This window comes from Bos indicus x Bos taurus, chromosome 18 (assembly GCF_003369695.1).
Source record: "Bos indicus x Bos taurus breed Angus x Brahman F1 hybrid chromosome 18, Bos_hybrid_MaternalHap_v2.0, whole genome shotgun sequence".
Taxonomy (NCBI): Eukaryota; Metazoa; Chordata; class Mammalia; order Artiodactyla; family Bovidae; genus Bos; species Bos indicus x Bos taurus.
This window is the reverse complement of record NC_040093.1, coordinates 46,584,126-46,604,312: the sequence shown is the minus strand read 5'-3', so window position 1 is coordinate 46,604,312 and position 20,187 is coordinate 46,584,126. Positions and strand designations below refer to the sequence as shown.

General features: G+C 44.1%; 1 protein-coding gene across 6 annotated transcripts in view; it reads left to right on the top strand.

The window, feature by feature from the left end:
- The window catches only part of CYLD (CYLD lysine 63 deubiquitinase), a 73,356-nt gene extending 65,194 nt beyond the window's left edge, over window positions 1-8,162 (top strand). For all 6 annotated transcript variants that reach the window (XM_027513610.1, XM_027513608.1, XM_027513607.1 and 3 more), the window contains 3 exons: window positions 805-923; window positions 1,197-1,413; window positions 3,073-8,162. In XM_027513610.1, the coding sequence (XP_027369411.1) occupies window positions 805-923; window positions 1,197-1,413; window positions 3,073-3,257 (521 nt within the window). In that variant the 3' untranslated portion in view covers window positions 3,258-8,162. The remainder of the gene's footprint in view (window positions 1-804; window positions 924-1,196; window positions 1,414-3,072) is intronic.
- Window positions 8,163-20,187: the final 12,025 nt, after the last annotated feature.

The window sequence follows — 20,187 nt, the reverse complement described above, 5'->3', positions numbered from 1 at the left end:
GTAAGTATAAGATTTTTTAGTTTGTTTTTCAGCAATAGTCTATCAGGTCATTCACATTAATTGTGAATAAGAGTCTAACAGGATACAAGTTTTCTTAAAGACAATTTGCTGTCTGAAGAGCTTGGAAATATTACACTAGAAATTTGTTCTGAAAAAATCAGACATGTAAATCAAGATTTCATATGCAAATAGATTTATGAATAAGAAATTAGAAGCACTCTATATGTTAACTAGAGGAGAGTAGTTAAGTGAATTGCAGTGTATCTGTACAGCATAAGTACTGCTATTCAAATTCATGTTTTTGAAGACCAGTGTTATATGAAAGTGGTCATGATGTAATGTTAAGTGAAAAGGTATGTTGATATTGTCTACAAGAGGAGCTACGCGCACACACACACACACACACACACACACACACTGAGTTATGTTAAGTATGCAGATATAAAGTTATAAGAGAAATTACAAGAATGGTTATCTCCTGCTAACTGAAATTGTAGATGCTTTCAGTTTTCTTCTGTATGTTCTCTTGTATCTTAGCACATTCATCAGTAGAAGTTTTATAATCAGGAGGAACACTCTGAGTGTATTATTTTTTTAAAGTCATTTGGTCAGAGAAAATGTCTTTAAAAATATTCTGAATCCAAGGAAATCCAATTTAAACTTTATGAGGGGTGGGGAGGGATAGACTTTATTGAGTCCATGAGCATTATCCTTTTTAAAACTTAATTTTTCTTTTTAATCTTTTAAAATAAAAGAATGCATTGTAAAAGACCCTTTACCTCCCCCACACCCCACCCTTTTCAGCCCCCAGGCAGTGCCGGATATGTGGAGGGCTTGCAATGTATGAGTGTAGAGAATGCTATGATGACCCTGACATCTCAGCTGGCAAAATCAAGCAGTTTTGTAAAACCTGCAATGCTCAAGTAAGTTTGACTTCACTTAATGGATATTCTCTTAATAAATAGTAAATCATTTGTAGTTGAACCAGATTTCAGGTTTTAAAAAGTTTTCAAAATCATGATTAACTTAAAAAATTCATAATTAAGGGATATGCTTCTTCTGTTTATTTGATGGATTTCCATGGGGTACTCAGTTACTATTTATAGGGACATATTCCATTAGAGTAAGTGGAGTCCATTCCCTTCAAACATTGAGTTTGGTTCCTTAATGGCTTTTTCTTTTATGTTCTGTTATAGGTCCACCTTCATCCTAAGAGGCTGAATCATAAATACAACCCAGTGTCACTTCCCAAAGATCTGCCTGACTGGGACTGGAGACACGGCTGCATCCCCTGCCAGAAGATGGAGTTATTTGCTGTCCTCTGCATAGAAACAAGCCACTATGTCGCTTTTGTGAAGTATGGGAAAGACGACTCTGCCTGGCTCTTCTTCGACAGCATGGCTGATCGGGATGGTACTTTACAGACCTTTCTTCCACATGTGGCTATAGTTGAGTTTGTAGTGGGATAGTTGTAGTGGGCTAGCCTGGTCTGAGTAACAAAACAGTGTTGGGAAAAGCTGTTCAGGATTATCTTGGTGATGCTTTAACAACCTTGCTATGAAACTAAGGAGTAGTATTGTTGTGATAGTTTGACATGCATAGAGTCTTTTAAAAAAAAAAAAAAGGAATCAGATTTTTTTCCTTTAAGGCTGAGAGTTTTTATTTCTACTTTGTTGTCCTTGACTTTTGAGCTCCTCTCGTTTTCTGTACTGTAGTCATCATTTCTTAAGTACTTCTGTGCCAAGCTTTCTGGGAGGGACTTTAGGTCATTTACCTAAATCCCTGCAAAATGGGAGTGGTTCCTATTTTTGTCTTACTAAAGCTGAGATTTAAGGTGCCTAAGGTCTCAGAGCTTGTATTTAATTCAGTCTTTCTAAATTCAGTGCTTATGTTCTTTTATATACTAAACCATGTGTCTTCTAAATGACAAAGCTAAGAATAGAAGTAAATGTCTTCTTTGGAAAAATATCTTATTCTATGTATAATGTCTTTCTTCCTGAACTGGGGAATATACTGCACCTTCTAGGCTGCTTTCTAGGATGTTTAGTCATTATTTAACAAATACCTAATGAGTGCATGTGAAGTGCCCAGGGCTCTAGTAGGTTTCAAAAATGAAGCAGTTGTCGAAACGGCTGTACTCCTGCCTGTATAGAGTTTACAGATTAGGATCAGCCCTAGGCACAGTTGTGGGAATATGACTTCCATATCCCTCCAGTTCCTCCATACCCCGTTTTTCCTTTAGCCACTCTCTCACACTCCAGGACCCAAGTCTTCTGGTGTGGTCCCCTAGTGACCTAGGACACCCCCTTGTGGCAGACTCTTGATCAGATGCCCAAGGTCTGCCTCATGGGTTCTCAACATTTTCTTAGTATTCAGACATTTGATATAGCACAGCTCCATCTGTAAATATGTCCCTAGCCCAGTTAAAATTTGCATATAAGCATGAAATTCAAAAGCACAGGGGTTCCAGATATTTTTAGAAAAGCCATGGGGAGGCTAAAGCAGAAGAACCTTTCCTGGGGTCCCTAAGACCATGCCTTATATCTTCATGCTGTCTAATGAAATGTAAAACAGAACCTTGTTAGAGTTACACAAATATGTTTTTTAAACTTAGGGGAATAAAATAGTATTCATTTTACTAGATCTACTTTAAGCTACTAGATCTGCTCTAAACTGGCCAGGCTTATGGTAAAGCAAACAGGGGTGCTTGTGTCCAGGAAGGGGTTTGGGAATGTGAAGAGTTGAACGTGTGTGCACACGTGTAGGTGACACTATTCCTTGACTGAATGCACCGAGAAACCTGGGAAGTAGATTTTGGACTTTGCTCAGGATATATATCTTTTGACCAATTATATTCACTGTTGGTCCCAGAATCCTTTCAGAAACCAAGAAGTGAGACTGTCAAGAGTTAAACAGAGGACTTCTAGAAATCAGAAGTAAAATGAGGTCTTTCTGATCCTGGAAATTAATGTTAACTAAATTACGGAATTGTAAAGTTACTTTGGTGGGGCAGGGCAGCAAAAGTGTTTATAACTTCACTGCCCTCAATACGCCTCTTTCTCTTCTCCATAGGTGGTCAGAATGGCTTCAACATTCCTCAAGTTACCCCATGCCCAGAAGTAGGAGAGTACTTGAAAATGTCTCTCGATGATCTGCATTCCTTGGACTCCAGAAGAATCCAAGGCTGTGCACGAAGACTTCTCTGTGATGCATACATGTGCATGTACCAGAGTCCAACCATGAGTCTATACAAATAAACAGGATCATCTGGACGGGTGCAGAAATCAAATACACAGTTTTCGTGTTGCATCTCACTTGAGCTGGCAGTTCTGTTCAGCGTCCATTGCCGGCAATGGATGTCTTTGTGGTGATGATCCTTCAACGCAGGATTCCTGCGTTTAAAAACAAATTGCTTTTATGTTACTAAAGTATTTAATAAGCATTTTGCACTCTAGAGAGTATGTTTGTGTTGGTTTTTTAAGAAGTCTAAATGAAGTTATTAATACCTGAAGCTTTAAGTTAAGTGCATTGATCATAAGATATTTTTGGAAGCATAAAATTTTAATTGTGACAGTTTAAAACCTCTTTTAGTCCATTGAGAATGTAAATAAATGTGTCTTCTTTATGGACCAAGGTTATGAAATCATTTTTCCTTTGTAGCTAATTGTTGCCTTGAGGAGGATATACTTTGGTTTTATTGAGTCTATTTTCAATCCAGTGATTAAAGTTGTTTTGAGTTTGATTTGTTAATTCTTCCCTTTCTAGTGCCGATTCCTGCATGTCTGCAATCTGAGTTTCTGTGTTTCTGTGGTAGTGGTCACAAAAGTATTTAAATTTCCTCAATGGTGTTTTCTATTTGTTCTGGTTTTAAGATAAATGAGTGATTTTTGTCATGAAATGTCCATTTTTGATGTAGTTTTCCTGGGGGATTCACATATACAGCAATTGAAGCTCTCCATTCATAGTAGTAACTGTCAGCTAACAGCTTTCTTTTCTTTTTTAAAGACTCTCTTATGCAGTGGGGCACAATAAATTTTATTAAAGAGTTGGGGTGATAAATATATTCCTATACAAATATAAGGTTAATAGGAAAATGAATTGGTCATATAGAATCACTCATTGAAATTTCCCTGAAGAGATGTATTGGCTGTCTCAACCTCTACTATCTTAGATAAGACTGTCTAGAACTTAGATCAGTTCCTGCATTAAGTTCAGTCTGATATCCCTTGAGATAATGACAGTTACGAACCAGATATTTTATTGAACTGTTAGTAGCAGCTTTGCCTTCCTCCTGATTCAATAAGTAGAAAATGGATGTTTTCCTAGCTAATACCTGTAGTGTGTGTCTGTTGTAGACTAGCAGCATAGGTTGTCCGTGTCAGTGCTGTGGGACGTGTTGCGTGGCGATGGTGTCTCTGTGGAATGACTTCCTAACTGCATGGAAAGGCAGAGGTTGTCATTGTGTGTCTAGCATATAACTTCATAAAATACTGAATGTCCAAAAGAAGGGAAAGAATCTTTGCAAACCCCGCAATTTTTTCTTTTTAAAGTCGCATTTACCCTTTGGTTTTGTCACTCCATTTTCCTGGTATTTATTAGCTAGGATTCATTATTATGAATCATAATCTACAGAAAATTTTGTCATAATTTTTTCATTTTTGAAATGAAAAAAGTACATAACTTTTGCATGAAGTTTTGCTCAGTACCTGGGTGACTGGTGATCTGGATACTAGGTTCAGAGAGATTGGGACCAGCCCCACCCCATCACCCTGGGGTTAATGAGGAGCCTGGGGAGCAAGATGCCTAAGGTTCCCTCTAGCCCCGACTTTCCACAAGTCCAGTCACCCCTTAATCAGTACGTGTTGGATGAATACATGGATGTAGGAGCTTATCAATGTGATTTTAAAAGGCTCTCTAGAGAAATGATTAGGACTCTATATCTAGGTAAGATTGGATTTAACAGTTAAAAAAGAGAAGACCGTTCCTTTCCTGTAAAAATTAAAACACAAGTTGAAAGTTAGTCCTGCTCAGCTCCTCGTGGCAGAAGATTTGAAGAGGACTTGTGGGGTTGTATGTTTATTTCCCCATGGGTAGGGTGTGGAGGCGCTTTCTAGTGGGAGGGACCTCTTCCATAAACCATTTCTAGGACAGTTTCTTCAAGAAGAGCTTCCTGTTCTTTTAATATTAGCTGGGGAGGGAGCACCCACTAAAGGGATGCAGGGCCCACTAGATGGTTCCTCTAGCGGTAAGGGTCTTCCAGGCCCTGGTGTCCCCTCTCCAGCACCGCCCCACCCATCAGCAGTCCTTTCTTGTTGCTGCTCCCGCAGAGCCCTGTGTCAGGTGGGCACAGGCAGGCTGGGCTGTGTGGCACCAGTGACCCCTGTGCCTGTTGACTTACTTAATTTCTAGCCTTAAATTTTCTTTCATATTTTTCTATTGGTCTTTTAAATGGTTCTGTTATCTTTTCTTCTATATCATATGTACAATCAAGATGGCAATATAGTAAAATCATCTTATTTATAAGACAAGTCATGTTCCCCCACCTCCATTGAATACACACGTGTATGTTTGTGTGTGAAAATTTATATATATGGGGGGGGACAACCATTTCATAATGTGTTCAGCCCGTTGCTATCAGCTTTACGAAGGAGTTTGACTCTACCCACAAAAGAATGTTTTGTAAAACTGGAAATACACGTTGCAAACCAAGAGAGATAGAAACAAAACTCAATAACATATAAAATTGTTACAGTTGCTAAGGATAATTTCCTTAGAAGCGTTTAGGATTTTTGTAATTCATATTTGCCAAAAGTTGTAGGTAAATAGCTTCTTTCTATCCCATGGATTCACTTTTTTTTTTCTTTTCACCCAAGTCACATAATTCAGGAACAAGGGAAAGATGTAATTATCTTAAGGAACTTGCATTGTCATTCAAATTCCTGTTGTGTGAACATGGCACCTTCATAAATTCAGAGATGTTACTGTCGTCTTCTGATGGATCTCAATATCCAGCTAGATGACCTTGCATCTGTGTTGATGATTGTAGACAGAGATGTGAGAGAAGACAGAATTAGGCCTTAGCTGAGGGACTGCCTGCCAACAAGTATTTCTTAGACACTTGTTACCGAAGATTGTGTCAAAAGGAACATGAGACATAGCACCTGTCCTCGAGCAGCTTACCACCTACTTCTAACAACAGAATGTCTACTAGAGGCTTCTTAGCCTAAGTGTAAGGGCGCTGGGTTGGGGGGCTCTGGGAGGCAGTGAGATGTGACAGAAGTGGTAGACTAGGGGACAAGAGCTGGTCCCGCCCTTTCTCTGTTTCTTGTTTTATTAGTCTTGGGCAACGTCTTCACTTCTCTGGGCCTCAGTGTCTTCCTCTGTATAGCAAGGGGGTGGGACTATTGAATCTTACAGGAAAGAAAGACAAATTTCTGGGTCCTCGGCCATGCCTGCTGGATCTGACTTCACAAATGGTAGACCCCATTTCCTAGACCCGAAATGTCCATCCACCCCCAACCCCACCCCGCCACAGGTGACCCTGAGAGTGATCATCAACCAGATTTGAAAAACACTGAACTGAAAGATCTCGAAAATATCTTTTCTTTATGTGGTTGTGTGGTCATAGAATGTTATTGTGTCAATTACCCACATACATGTGGGTAATTGTATATTTGTCACATTGTTTCTCTGTTTTTACATGTGAATTCATATAAGAAATGCATTTTAGTATCTATGCCTCAGTCCACTGTTTCCTAGAGGTTTTAGCCATCTTAGGAACCCTCTTGAGACTGAAGAGGATGTTATTTACCTGGACATTTACCCTTCATTTAATTTCTGTAGGGGAAATTGAGGCTCTGGAAACCAAAGAAATGGAAAAATGAAATTGTTATGCAAAGTTAAAAAAAAGTAGACTAGCTGCTATTTTATGATGAAAATCTTAACCCTAATATGGGAAGATTTTTTGTCATAAAGTAAAATGTCCTTGTTCAAGTAGGGGGACTGTAGGTTCATAGTGAAGAATAAGACTGCCTTTTCTAGGGGGTTGGTGATGTTAACACACCCACAATTCTTCAATGAAAATAATACTTGAATTCCCCAAGGCAAGTGAGGGTGGAGAAGGAGGAGAGCATATTAAGATGGAAATATTCAGATGCATACTAAGATGCAAGAGAGAGAGGGTGGAGGATGGAAGGCCACCCTGACAGCAGGTGTGGTACCCGCTGGGGGCTGTAAAAGTGGGTTCTCCTCTACCTCCCAGGCTGTGTCACTGCTCAGAGACTGGGACTTCAGAGAGCCAGGCTTCTTTGCAGCAAGTCAGCATTGCATTGTCTAGTTTCCTTTCAGAAGCTTTATTGGAGGAAAAAGAGGGGGAAAAAAAGACTCTTCATCTTAGTCTAAATCCTCAAACAGCTGAAGGGTCTCTCTTGAGTTTGAAAGTGGTGGTAAAAAGCTAACCAGCGCATATGGCCAAGGATAATGAAAAGAGGGAAAAGAAAGACATTCCTTCTTCCTGCTCACAATAAATGTCAGTATTTGGAGCAGATCATTCAAGAAATACATTTGCTTTCCTGACTGTCTTGTCAGCGATGCCATTTTTGTTTACTGTATTTGAAAGTCTTCTTATAACACAGGTTGCGGGGAAAGGCCAGGTCCAGAGGCATCCTCCTTTGGAGCTCCACAGACTCAGATGTAATTCTCTTGCACTTTAAAGCCCTGTCCACTTCCACTTTTTATTTTTTCAGGAGATTGTGTGGGAGACTCAACTGTTCTTTTTATTTTAAAAAATGGCCTGTAGTACTCCAGAAAGTCTTAGTATCCTGTCATAAACATTCATTAAAAAAAAAAAAAAAATCCCATTTGGAACTTCCCGGGGAAGTCATGGTGGTTAGGAAGTTGGTATAAAGGAGCACATTTTATATTGCATTTCCCATATTTGGTATCTTGTTCAACATTTTTTTTTTTTTTTTTGGCCTGATGAACATTCTATATTTATGAAGACATTCTTTAAAAGTAAAACCACATAAAATATCCCTTTATTATCAGATTGCTCTGATTTAGCCTTAATTTTGTTAAATTTTTTAGAGATGATTGAAGTGCTGCTGTGGAAAGAAATGTACTATATACTATTTCTGTATCATTAAAATTAAATTTTTATGGTTGTTTTTCTTTGATTTCTTTGGGGAAGGGTTTTGGGTTATGGGAAGACTGGAATTGAGGAAGATTGCTTTAGGAAAATGCGGTACCAGGCACACCTGTGTCTTCATCAAATCTCTGTCATCATCATCTCTGTGCTTGTTTTAGAAAACATAGACTTTTCCTGGGACATGTGCCAGTGGTCTCTGGGTTCCCTCCTGGCATCATGATTTTGTGTAGTTTCTTGAAATAACTTGGCACCACAAAGCTCTGATCCTAATTAAAGCTCAGTTCTGCCAGTCTCTAATCCAACCAAGAGTTGTTCATCTCTTAAATTGGGCCAAAGCTGTTGACTATAGAATAGTGTGTCTTGATCCCTCACAGCTGCCAAGGAGACAATTAAAAACACTACTTTTCTGTATAATCCAGAGAAATGATTACATGATGCTATATTAGGTAACTGATAATAATAAGTTTTCTTCAGGAATTACTGCTTGTAGAGTTTCAGTCTCTTGTTATGCCAAGGTAGGAAAGCTAGAATGGTCCGAGCTGACAATATTTATATTAATACAGTACATTCAAGAACTTTCCTACTTAGAAACCCACAGCCAAATGACGTATTGGTGATAATGAAACTTGGCCATTTGAACATCACTCTGATTTTCCTTTGTTCAAACTCAAGGGTTGGCATGCTTTTTCATAGATCCTATCCTTTCTAATTGTCTGTGGGTGTGTCAGTGCAACAGTAATTGTTCATATACTTGTGCCCACCTGTGGATGTGGGCATTCAAGACCAGACCTTGTTGGAGGCGGGCTGACGGGCTGGCAGAGGAACATTGCCTCTCCAGGCCTCTTCTCCTGGGGCCTGGTCCCTGCTCCTTTCCTGACTCGCTGAGGCCAGTTGTCCCTCATCTTCCTGAGGAAGGGATACGTGGCCTACAGCAGCAGTTCTCGGTTCTGGCTGCACACTGGATTCATTCATGGATGGAGGCTTTTCAGATGCCTCAAGCATGTGCCCACCCAAGCCACTGGGATCTGCAGATGGTGCTCCCGAACCCAAGTTCCTGTGCCTGATGCACAGTGAGGCCAAACAAACCGAAACACAGGAGTTTGGAGCAGAAAAAAGTTCATTGCAGGGCCATGCAAGGAGAATGGGTGGCTTGTGCCCCCACAAAACCCCAAACTCCTGGAAGTGTTTCAGCAAAGCGGTTTTAAAAGCCATGTAAATGAGGGGCAGGTCACAGGGTGTGCGATCAGCTCATGCACAGTTCTCTGATTGGGTGACAGTGAGGTAACAGGGAGGATTACATCATCAGTCCTTAGGCACCAGAAGGTCTGGGGGCTATGTGCTCATGAGCATCAAGCAGTTAATTTTTTTCACTTGGCAGTGGTTTTAGCATCTGAAAAACTCAAAGTATGCATCAGATACTGTTATCTGGGTACTTCATAGAGGAGCTAAAGCAGAGGATATGGGGAGGGGGCTGTCCCAGGAAGTTTCCACAGGATCCTATTCAGTGACACCACCATCAGGCACATGGTCTTTTTCACAGCTCCTTACATTAGTCCAACATAACACTGGTATCTGCAGCCACTTGTCAGGGCCAGTGGAGGTTTCTGAGGAAACATAACCCACTTGTCATTCTCTGATGAAACCTGTGCTCTGACAAAGGGGATTATGGATGTGGACAAGCTCCAAAGAGGAAGGAGGAAATCTGTTCCAAAGCTCCTAGACTGTTGAGGAAGAGCCTTGGGACTCGACGTGGGATGTATTCTGGAGGCCAGAGAAAGGATTCGGAAACAGGGTGAACCTCACTGTACCTGAAGAGGGCTTGAACGAAGATATCCTTCAAGAGGCATCAGGAAGATGCCGTTCTGCTCAGGAAGTATTCCAAGGTGTCTGTAAGTGTAAATGTCATAAAAAAGAAAACCCGCCAGTCTGACTAGGTAGGAGGCTGAGTTCTTGGAAATGGATTCAGTTTATTTTGGGGGGGTGGAGTGGGTACTGCCTTCACACTGTGGACAGTCAGGTCTGTGTGAGTTGCCACTTTTGAAGGGATGGATTTTATTGGAAGGGGGAAGTAGTTTGAGATCAAACTGAAGTAATTCAGTGTGTGAATATTGAACTGGACATCATAAACATAGAATAATTCACCCAGCAGTGACCTCCATCTCAAAAGCGCCACTGAAATTTGCAGGGTGGGTCCAACTGCTTTACCCCTTGCCTAGGAGTTTATGAAAACTCTTAATTCTATGCATCAAACCACTCCCTTAGAAATAGGACTCAGGTTTGTTTCAAATACTGCATTTTCCAAAGCAATTTGAGGTTGAACTCAGGTTTTAAGAGTTGGATGGAAACTGACTTCCCCAGGGAGGACTCCTGAGTTCCTCTCTGCCATCTTGCCCTACTTGTGAGACACTGAATGTGACCTCTGAGGTCAAACCTTGGAGGTCCCTTTTGAGGCAGGCAGTCCCCCCAGCCTGTGGAATAAATGAGGCCAGGCCTTGGCCATGATGTATGGTTTCTTGGCCACGTGTCCTACACACTTGAAGACAGATAGGCGAGGCTGCTCCATAGAGTGTGCCTTGATGGGGTTATTGATATTGGAATCTCTATATTTCATTTGTTTTAATCTAATTTTTAATTGGAGGATAATAACTTTATAATCCCAAAGAAAGGCAATGCCAAAGAATGCTTAAACTACCACACAATTGCACTCATCTCACACGCTAGCACAGAGAAGGCAATGGCACCCCACTCCAGTACTCTTGCCTGGAAAATCCCATGGATGGAGAAACCTGGTGGGCTGCTGTCTATGGGGTCGCACAGAGTCGGACATGAGTGAAGCGACTTAGCAGCAGCAGCAGCAGCACATGCTGGCAAAGTAATGCTCAAAATTCTCCAAGCCACACTTCAACAGTATGTGAACTGTGAACTTCCAAATGTTCAAGCTGGATTTAGAAAAGGCAGAGGAACCAGATATCAAATTGCTAACATCTGTTGGATCTCCGAAAAAGTGAGAGAGTTCCAGAAAAACATCTACTTCTGCTTTATTGACTACACCAAAGCCTTTTACTGTGTAGATCACAACAAACTGTGGAAAATTCTTAAAGAAATGGGAGTACCAGACCACCTGACCTGCCTTCTGAGAAATTTGTGTCTAGGTCAAGAAGCAACAATTAGAACTGGACATGGAACAACAGACTGGTTCCAAATAGGAAAAGGAATACATCAATATTGTCACCCTGCTTATTTAACTTATATGCAGAGTACATCATGAGAAACGCTGGGCTGGAGGAAGCACAAGCTGAAATCAAGATTGCCGGGATAAATATCAATAACCTCAGATATGCAGATGACACCACCCTTATGGCAGAAAGTGAAGAAGAACTAGAGTCTCTTGATGAAAGTGAAAGAGTGAAAAAGTTGGCTTAAAGCTCAACATCCAGAAAACTAAGATCATGGCATCCAGTCCCATCAGATCAGATCAGATCAGTCACTCAGTCATGTCCAACTCTTTGCAACCCCATGAATCGCAGCACGCCAGGCCTCCCTGTCCATCACCAACTCCCGGAGTTCACTTAGACTCACGTCCATCAAGTCAGTGATGCCATCCAGCCATCTCATCCTCTATCGTCCCCTTCTCCTCCTGCACCCAATCCCTCCCAGCATCAGAGTCTTTTCCAATGAGTCAACTCTTCGAATAAGGTGGCCAAAGTACTGGAGTTTCAGCTTTAGCATCAGTCCTTCCAAAGAAATCCCAGGGCTGATCTCCTTCAGAATGGACTGGTTGGATCTCCTTGCAGTCCAAGGGACTCTCAAGAGTCTTCTCCAACACCACAGTTCAAAAGCGTCAATTCTTCGGCGCTCAGCCTTCTTCACAGTCCAACTCTCACATCCATACATGACCACTGGAAAAACCATAGCCTTGACTAGACGAACCTTTGTTGGCAAAGTAATGTCTTTGCTTTTGAATATGCTGTCTAGGTTGGTCATAACTTTCCTTCCAAGGAGCAAGTGCCTTTTAATTTCATGGCTGCAGTCACCATCTGTAGTGATTTTGGAGCCCAGAAAAATAAAGTCTGACACTGTTTCCACTGTTTCCTCATCTATTTCCCATGAAGTGATGAGACCGGATGCCATGATCTTCGTTTTCTGAATGTTGAGCTTTAAGCCAACTTTTTCACTCTCCACTTTCACTTTCATCAAGAGGCTTTTTAGTTCCTCTTCACTTTCTGCCAGTCCGATCACTTCATGGCAAATAGATGGGGAAACAGTGGAAACGGTGGCTGACTTTATTTTTCTGGGCTCCAAAATCACTGCAGATGGTGATTGCAGCCATGAAATTAAAAGACGCTTACTCCTTGGAAGGAAAGTTATGACCAACCTAGACAGCATAAAAGCAGAGACATTACTTTGCCAACAAAGATCCGTCTAGTCAAGGCTATGGTTTTTCCAGTGGTCATGTATGGTTGTGAGAGTTGGACTATAAAGAAAGCTGAGTGCAGAAGAATTGATGCTTTTGAACTGTGGTGTTGGAGAAGACTCTTGAGAGTCCCTTGGACTGCAAAGAGATCCAACCAGTCCATCCTAAAGGAGATCAGTCCCGGGTGTTCATTGGAAGGACTGATGCTGAAGCTGAAACTACAGTACTTTGGTCACCTGATGTGAAGAACTGACTCATTTGAAAAGACCCTGATGCTGGGAATGATTGAAGGTGGAGGAGAAGGGGACGACAGAGGATGAGATGGTTGGATGGCATCACCAACTCAATGGACATAAGTTTGAGTAAACTCCGGGAGTCGGTGATGGACAGGGAGGCCTGGTGTGCTGCAGTCCATGGGGTCGCAAAGAGTTGGACACAATTGAACTACTGAACTGAATTGAGCCTTACAATATTGTGAGAGTTTCTGCCATACACTAACATGAAACAGCCATAGGTATACATATGTCATTTCCCTTTTAAAACTCCCTCCAACCTTCCTCCCCATCCCATCCCTCTAGGTTGTCACAGAGAACACCTCTGGGTTCCCTGCATCATATAGCAAATTCCCCCTGGCCATCTATTTTACATATGGTAATGTATATGCTCAATACTACTCCCTGGAGCTCTCCCACCGTCTCCCTCCCTTGTCTGTTCTTTATGTTCGTGTCTCCTTGCCACCCCACAAATAGAATTATCAGTACTATCTAGATTCCATGTATATGTATTAATATACAGTATTTGTCATTCTCTTTCTGACTTACTTCACTCTGTATAATAGGCTCTAGGTTCATCCACCAGAACTGATTCAAATGTGTTCTTTTTTATAGCTGAGTAATGGAATCTCCGTATTTTTAACAAGTGTGTGTTTTATTCTTTCTGGCCTCTGCTAAATTTTGACTGTTTTGTTGAGATCTACTTCCAAGCTACGCCCTGTATGTTACCCCCCGGTGGGTGGGATAGGCAGCCGCAGGAAAGACTTAAGCCCAGTTTCAGGTTCCTGTGCAAGAGGTCACGTCCCCTGAGAGGCCTTCTCAGACCACACTGGCCTCTGGTGTGCTGGTAAGTGTTTAACAGCCAGCTCTCCAGGGAGAAAGAAAGCCCGGATCTGTAGTGTTTGCCAATTTTGAGGTGTAAATACTCTCAGTGTGGCTGACTGCAAGCTGCCAGTGACATCCCTGAAGGTGGTGCTTAGAAGAGATGCAGCTGGGATTAGCACACAAGTACACAGCGCTTCCACCGTGTAGACGGAAATAGCTGAGCGCAGACCTCGGGACTGCTGAGTATGGCGGGGGGACCAAACCCAGCTCCCTGCCTGTTACTTTTTCCTGGCTGTGCTGGGTCTCTGGCTGCTCGGGCTGTTCTCTAGTTGCTGCAAGTGGAGGCTGCTCCCTAGTTGCAGTGTGCTGGCTTCTCATTGCAGTGGCTTCTCTTGTTGAGGAGCATGGTCTCCAGGGTACTTGGACGTCAGCAGTTGCAGCACGTGGACTCAGAAATTATGGCTTCCAGGCTCCAGAGAACAGGCTCAGTAGTTGTGGCTCATGTGGTTAGTTGCAGGTGGGATCTTCCTGGATGAGGGATCGGACCCATGGGTCCTGCACTGGCAGGCAGACTCTCACCGCTGAGCCACCAGGGAAGTTCCCATCGCCTGTTTCTGAAAACATTTTATTGCAAGACAGTTATGCCCATTCATATGACATACTTATGGCTGTGTTCATGCTCCAGTGGTAGACTTCAGTAGTTATGATAGGCCCTGTATGCCTCACAGTCTGAAATATTTACTATCTGGTCCTTTAGGGAAGAAGTGTGCTTATCAATGGGCTTCCCTAGTGGCTCAGACGGTAAAGCGTCTGTCTGCAATGCAGGAGACCCGGGTTCGATCCCTGGGTTGGGAAGATTCCCCTGGAGAAGGAAATGGCAGCCCACTCCAGTATTCTTGCCTGGAAAATCCCATGGACCGCGGAGCCTGGTAGACTACCGTCCATGGGGTCACAAAGAGTCAGACACGACTGTGCTTATCAATAGATAACTGTTACATGTAAAATAATTAGGAAGGAATGAGTTTTAAATATGACTTAATGGTAAGTTTAAAATATAACTTAATTGTAAGTTTACATAACTTAACACTAATAATGGGTGTGTTATGAGAGGGTGAGATGTATGGGAAGAGTAACATGGAAACTTACAATACCGTATGTAAAACACACAGGCAATGGGAATTTGCTGTATGACTCAGGGAACTCCAACAGGGGCTCTGTATCAACCTAGAGGGGTGGGATGGGGAGGGAAATGGGAGGGAAGTTCAAGAGGGAGGGGATATTTATATCCCTATGGCCGATTCATGTTGATGTTTGACAGGAAATAAAATTCTGTACAGCAACTATCCTTCAATTAAAAAAAAAAAATTGACTCCTGGAATTCCTGAAAATTGAATGACTGGTTCTGTGGGCCGGTGGGACCCAGGTCCAGCTCAGCACCAACATCCTCTAAAATGCCCCTGGAGGCACTTTTTGCCCCTGAGGCACCTCTCCTGGTACCTAGTGGTTTATCAAGGTCTGTTTTTGCACTAGAAGCAGGGTTTTCCCTTCAGTTCTCTTTCCTTAGCACCTTGAACAGGGCATGACACGAGTAGGTACTCAGCTATTTGCTCAATGAAAGAAGGAACTTTCTACAGCTTTTTATGTATAGAAGCCATTCCATTCACTATTGTTGATGTGGCCAGAATCAGATCAGTGTCTGCGTCTCTTTTGAGAATACAAGAGGTCTTGGCTTCTGGTTCCCCACATAATGCTTCCTCTCAGAAGTGGAGACATCGTGAAACTTCCCTCATAAGGCTTAATGAACTCTAAACTGTGTATACGTGCAGACTGCCTATCACAGCCTGGTACGCGGTAACCCCTCAGCAAACGGCAGCCACTGGTAGCAGCAGCTGTAGTGATGATTATCATAACAGTGAACTTGAGAGACAAGTTGCAATCTAACCAACATGTCTCTTCCTCTCTTTTCCCTCCACGATCTTATTTTCACGACATAGTTTCAAGTCTTTTTATTGCCTTTTAAGATTTAACTGTTCCTATGCATCTGGTCCTCCTGGCGCAGCACTGCCATCTTGTGGTCAGAGTAGGTTATGTGAACGTCCTAGATCTTAACTCCCAGCTTTAGAGTTTGGGTGATCTCCGGGAGTTGGTGATGGACAGGGAGGCCTGGCGTGCTGCAGTTCATGGGATCGCAAAGAGTCGGACACGACTGAGAGACTGAACTGAACTGAACTGAACTCCGCAGCCAGCTCCCAGGTTTGGGAAGCAGCAGGTGATTTTTTGTTTGTTTGTTTAAACAAATGTGTCAGTTAGTCAAGGCTACACATTAGATTACAAATTACATCCAGGAGGGTCTAAGCTCTCTCTGTGATGTTTCTTCTTGTGACTGTCCTCTGTCTCGGTCTTGCCTTTACTTTGCCTCTCCATCTATCTTGAGCGTTCAGTCTCCTTTTACAAATGGTATTTAAAATGAGTTAGTGCCATCTGCTGGGGGAACGACGTAAGGTCTGGTGTGAGCGCTTCTCTAGGGGACCGGCCGAGAAATAGCCTACCAATCAATCCCTGGCTTAATGGGAAGAAAGTAAGTAAATCATAGGGTCCTGATGTCAAGCCCCTAGATTGGTATGTGTTTCTCTTTTTGTTGCTGCAGCTGCTGTTGCGAAGTCGCTTCAGTCGTGTCTGACTCTGTGCGACCCCATAGACGGCAGCCCACCAGGCTCCCCCGTCCCTGGGATTCTCCAGGCAAGAACACTGGAGTGGGGTTGCCATTTCCTTCTCCAATGCATGAAAGTGAAAAATGAAAGTGAAGTCGCTCAGTCGCGTCCGACTCTTAGCGACCCCATGGACTGCAGCCTTCCAGGCTCCTCCGCGCATGGGATTTTCCCCGCAAGAGTACAGGCGTGGGTTGCCATTGCCTTCTCCGTCTCTTTTTGTTAGAAACATTCTTCTCTGGGAGTCCGGAGTGTGGAGGAAAGACTGTCAGGGTGAGCCGCACAGCTACTGAACTAACTTTGCGACAGTGGAAGTTGTCAGCGTCTCAGCATGAAAATCAACCACGCTCTCATCAGTGTTTCCTAAGAGTGGTTTGTGAACCACTGCATTGGAGTCGTCCGGGGCCTTAAGAATGCAGGTGCATAGGGCCCGCACAGAACTACAGGATCACACTCTCGGCGGGTGGCCCTGGAAGCCGCACTTGAACACCTCCCCCTCCGCCCCACTAAGTGAGTCTTGTACTCGCTTTGATTGTGTTTGAGAAACAACACCCTAGATTCTGCCCCTGTGGGAAAGACTTTTTTCCCCAGCAAAATCCAGAAAAGGTTTGCATTTAGATGATGTCTTGCATAAACTGCTTTTTGTGTGAGTGAGCGGGGGAATCGCTTGCAAAATTGTAGCTCCTTCCTTCAGTTTGTCACGTGGGTTTAGTGGTCACAGACCCAGAGGCCTGAACCAACTCGCGGCATGCTGCTGTAAGTCCCAACTCCCCAGGTAGCACCCACCGTCTCTCCAGCTCTGCTTGCCAGGTGGGATAAGACCGCTCCACACTCCCTCACTCAGGTGCAGCCCTACCACCTTGACCTGCTGTTCCCCAGCGGGGTCACTTTACAGGAAGCCCAGGCCTGTGTTGGAAAGATTCCAGAACCGGGGGTCGCCCCCTCCCTGGTTGCCTTTCTCTGGCCTGCTTCTCCTTTCCTCAATATGGGCTGCGGTCTATGCTGTCCTCTGACACGCAGGGGCTCTGCAACTTTCCAAGCCCCACCCCATGCTCACATCTAAGGATGTCCAGGTCTGCTGCATGCAAAGGTCTCTCCTCAGCCCAGTGACTTCTCTTGCTTTATTTCCTCTTCAGTCCCTTGGCCCTGAACAACTACACACAGGTTGTGAGTCATGTGGGGGTTCCATCCACATGTGCTTAATTTTTCGAAAGCCTGAATGTTTTCTTCTACCTGGCAATTCTATTGCTCAGCCATTTTTCTCAGGATGTGATCACCAGGAGATTCGCTGTAAGACCACAAATGCTCTGTTTATAATGTGGCTACACTTGAGATGCTTAAGTGTGTAGGGCTCTGATCAATTTCTGGGATAGATGTTTGGAGTATTTGGCAGTCGTTGATGATGCTTCTAGGACTTTTTTTTTTTTAATGACATGAGCCAAATTCCACAATGTATTAGGAGAAAAAAGTAGATGATGAAACACGTTTCGTAATAGATCTAATTCTGTTCCTTCAAAAGTCTGTATGAACGTACTGAAAAGTTTGTTAGCAGGGAATATACTGACTGCATAGATTACCATGACCGCAAAAGATTCTGACATTTTCATCTTTTTCCTTTATCAGTATCATACACATCAAAACCCGTGTTTGACTGAATGACAGGATACGCAGGGAGGTGGCTAGGAAGGGCCACATATCAGGAGATAACAGGCGTGAAAACATCTGTGAGCTGTCAATCAGATACTGCTGGGGCATTTGGGAGCTTGGGTGGTGATTCTGGAAGTCATTGGCTCAGTGGTAAAGAATCTGCCTGCAATGCCAGAGACATGCAGGAGACATGAGTTTGATTTCTGGGTAGGGAAGATCCTCTGGAGTAGGAAATGGCAACCTGCTTCTGTATCCTTGCCTGTTAAATTCTACAGACCAAGAAGGCTGGTGGGCTACAGTCCATAGGGTTGCAAAAAGTTGGACACGACTGAGAACACGCATGTGGTGTGATGAAGATACTTGCGTGTCCACCAGTTTTCAAGTTCTCTTCTGGCAGTCCTGGAGAGAAAAGACTGCTCTTGGGGAATGGGAAGGGAGGCTGGAGGGGCCGTGGAGGTCCAAAGGCGTTAGGGCCCCACACAGTGTGAGGCAGCAATAGGCCAATGACCAGATCAAAACAGAAGCTATTCCCAGACCAGGAGGACCATTCTGGGCGAGGGGATCTTGAAGGGAAGACAAGGAACTGCGAGGATCACACTGGGGACACCGAGGCAGCCACTCAGGCATTAGGTGGCTGAGGAAGAAAACAGTGTTCAGGGTGGCCTGGTGTAAACAGACTTGGCTGAAACCGGGCCCCGCCCTTTTCACTCCATTCTCTGCTTAGTGTTCAGTCCTTCATGCTGGTGCCAGGACACTCATAGCCTTCATCTTCATCACCTAAATGCACAGGATGGAGAGGTTTACTTTACCCGTGGAGAATCTGAGGCCCAAGAAGCTAGAGATTTGGTAGGAGTTACAGGTTAAAGTAGACTTCTACTGCGGTGCTCCTGAAAATATAAGCTAGCTTCTCCCAGGACCTGCAGGAGCAGGTGCCGGCCGGCTGAGTCCCTTCGCAGAGCCTGCTGCCTGGTCAAGTTGGAGAAGGGGAGGGGAGAAGAAGGGAGCCCCGCCCTCCCCAAAGCCACGCCCCTTCTGGCCTCCGGAGCTGGGGTCTGGACCGGCAGGGCTGGGGAGGCTGGGGGAGGCTGAGAGGGGGTCGTTTGGGCCAACACGAAGGGCAGTGGTGGACGGGAAAGAACCACAAGGACTGGACGTGTCCCTGTTGGTGGCAGAACAGGCTGGGGGGAGTTGGGGCTGGAGAAGGAACCGCCATAGAGCTCCGCAGCCACGGAGTCTGGACACCCCCATCGAGACGAGTCTGTCTGCTCCCTGAGTCTCAGTTTCCCTATCTGGTGAACATCAGGTCCTGGGTCAGGTGCTTCCTATTGGTACTCTCCCATTCTAATAAGAATCTTATCCCCAGTTCCCGAATGAGGAAACTGAGACCCAGAGAGAGCCAGTGGGACCTGAATTCAGGGCTGCCTGGCTTCGGAGGCAGGTGTGGCCCAGCATTTGGAGTCCTGCTCCGGCCTGCCTGCAGAAAGGATGCCATCATCCCCTCCACGGGGGGGTGCTTGGGGGCACGGAGCTGAGATTTAGGATTTATTGGAGGATCTGATGATGGAGGGAGGCTGAGGATGCCTTGCCCACCGTGGGCATGACCACATCCGGCTGGCGCCTTTTTTCTTCTTTCTTATTGAGATGCACCTTGTTTAAGCACATGTCTTCTGTGCAGGGCTCCACGGATTTCAAGCATCCATACAGGCGTCAGGTCAATCTCCCGCGGTTTTCTAGCATGCGGTCGCTTTGCCCGTCCCAGGCTGTTCCTGCCCACTTGCCCAGCAACAACCTCTGTTTTAACTGCTGTCACCCTGATTCGTTTTGCCAGGTTTGGGACTCCACCTAAAGGGAGACAGGATCCTGTACACTCAGTGTAGTGCCTGTGATTTTCACCCCTTTGTGTGTATCCACAGTTCTCTGTCATGGCCCTGTAGGGCTCTTTGCGTAAATACACCATAATTTGTTTATTGGTTCTCCAGCTCATGGATGTTTGGGTTGTTTCCAATTTGGGGATGCTATGAATAACGCTGCTATGAGCCTCTTGAGCATGTTTTTGGTGTGTGCTTGGAATCCCCTCTCCTGGGAACACCGAGGAACAGGCCTGCTGGGTCATAAGAGAGGTGCGAGCTGAACTTCAGACTGTTTCCAAAGCGGTTTTGATTTCCACTCCCTCCT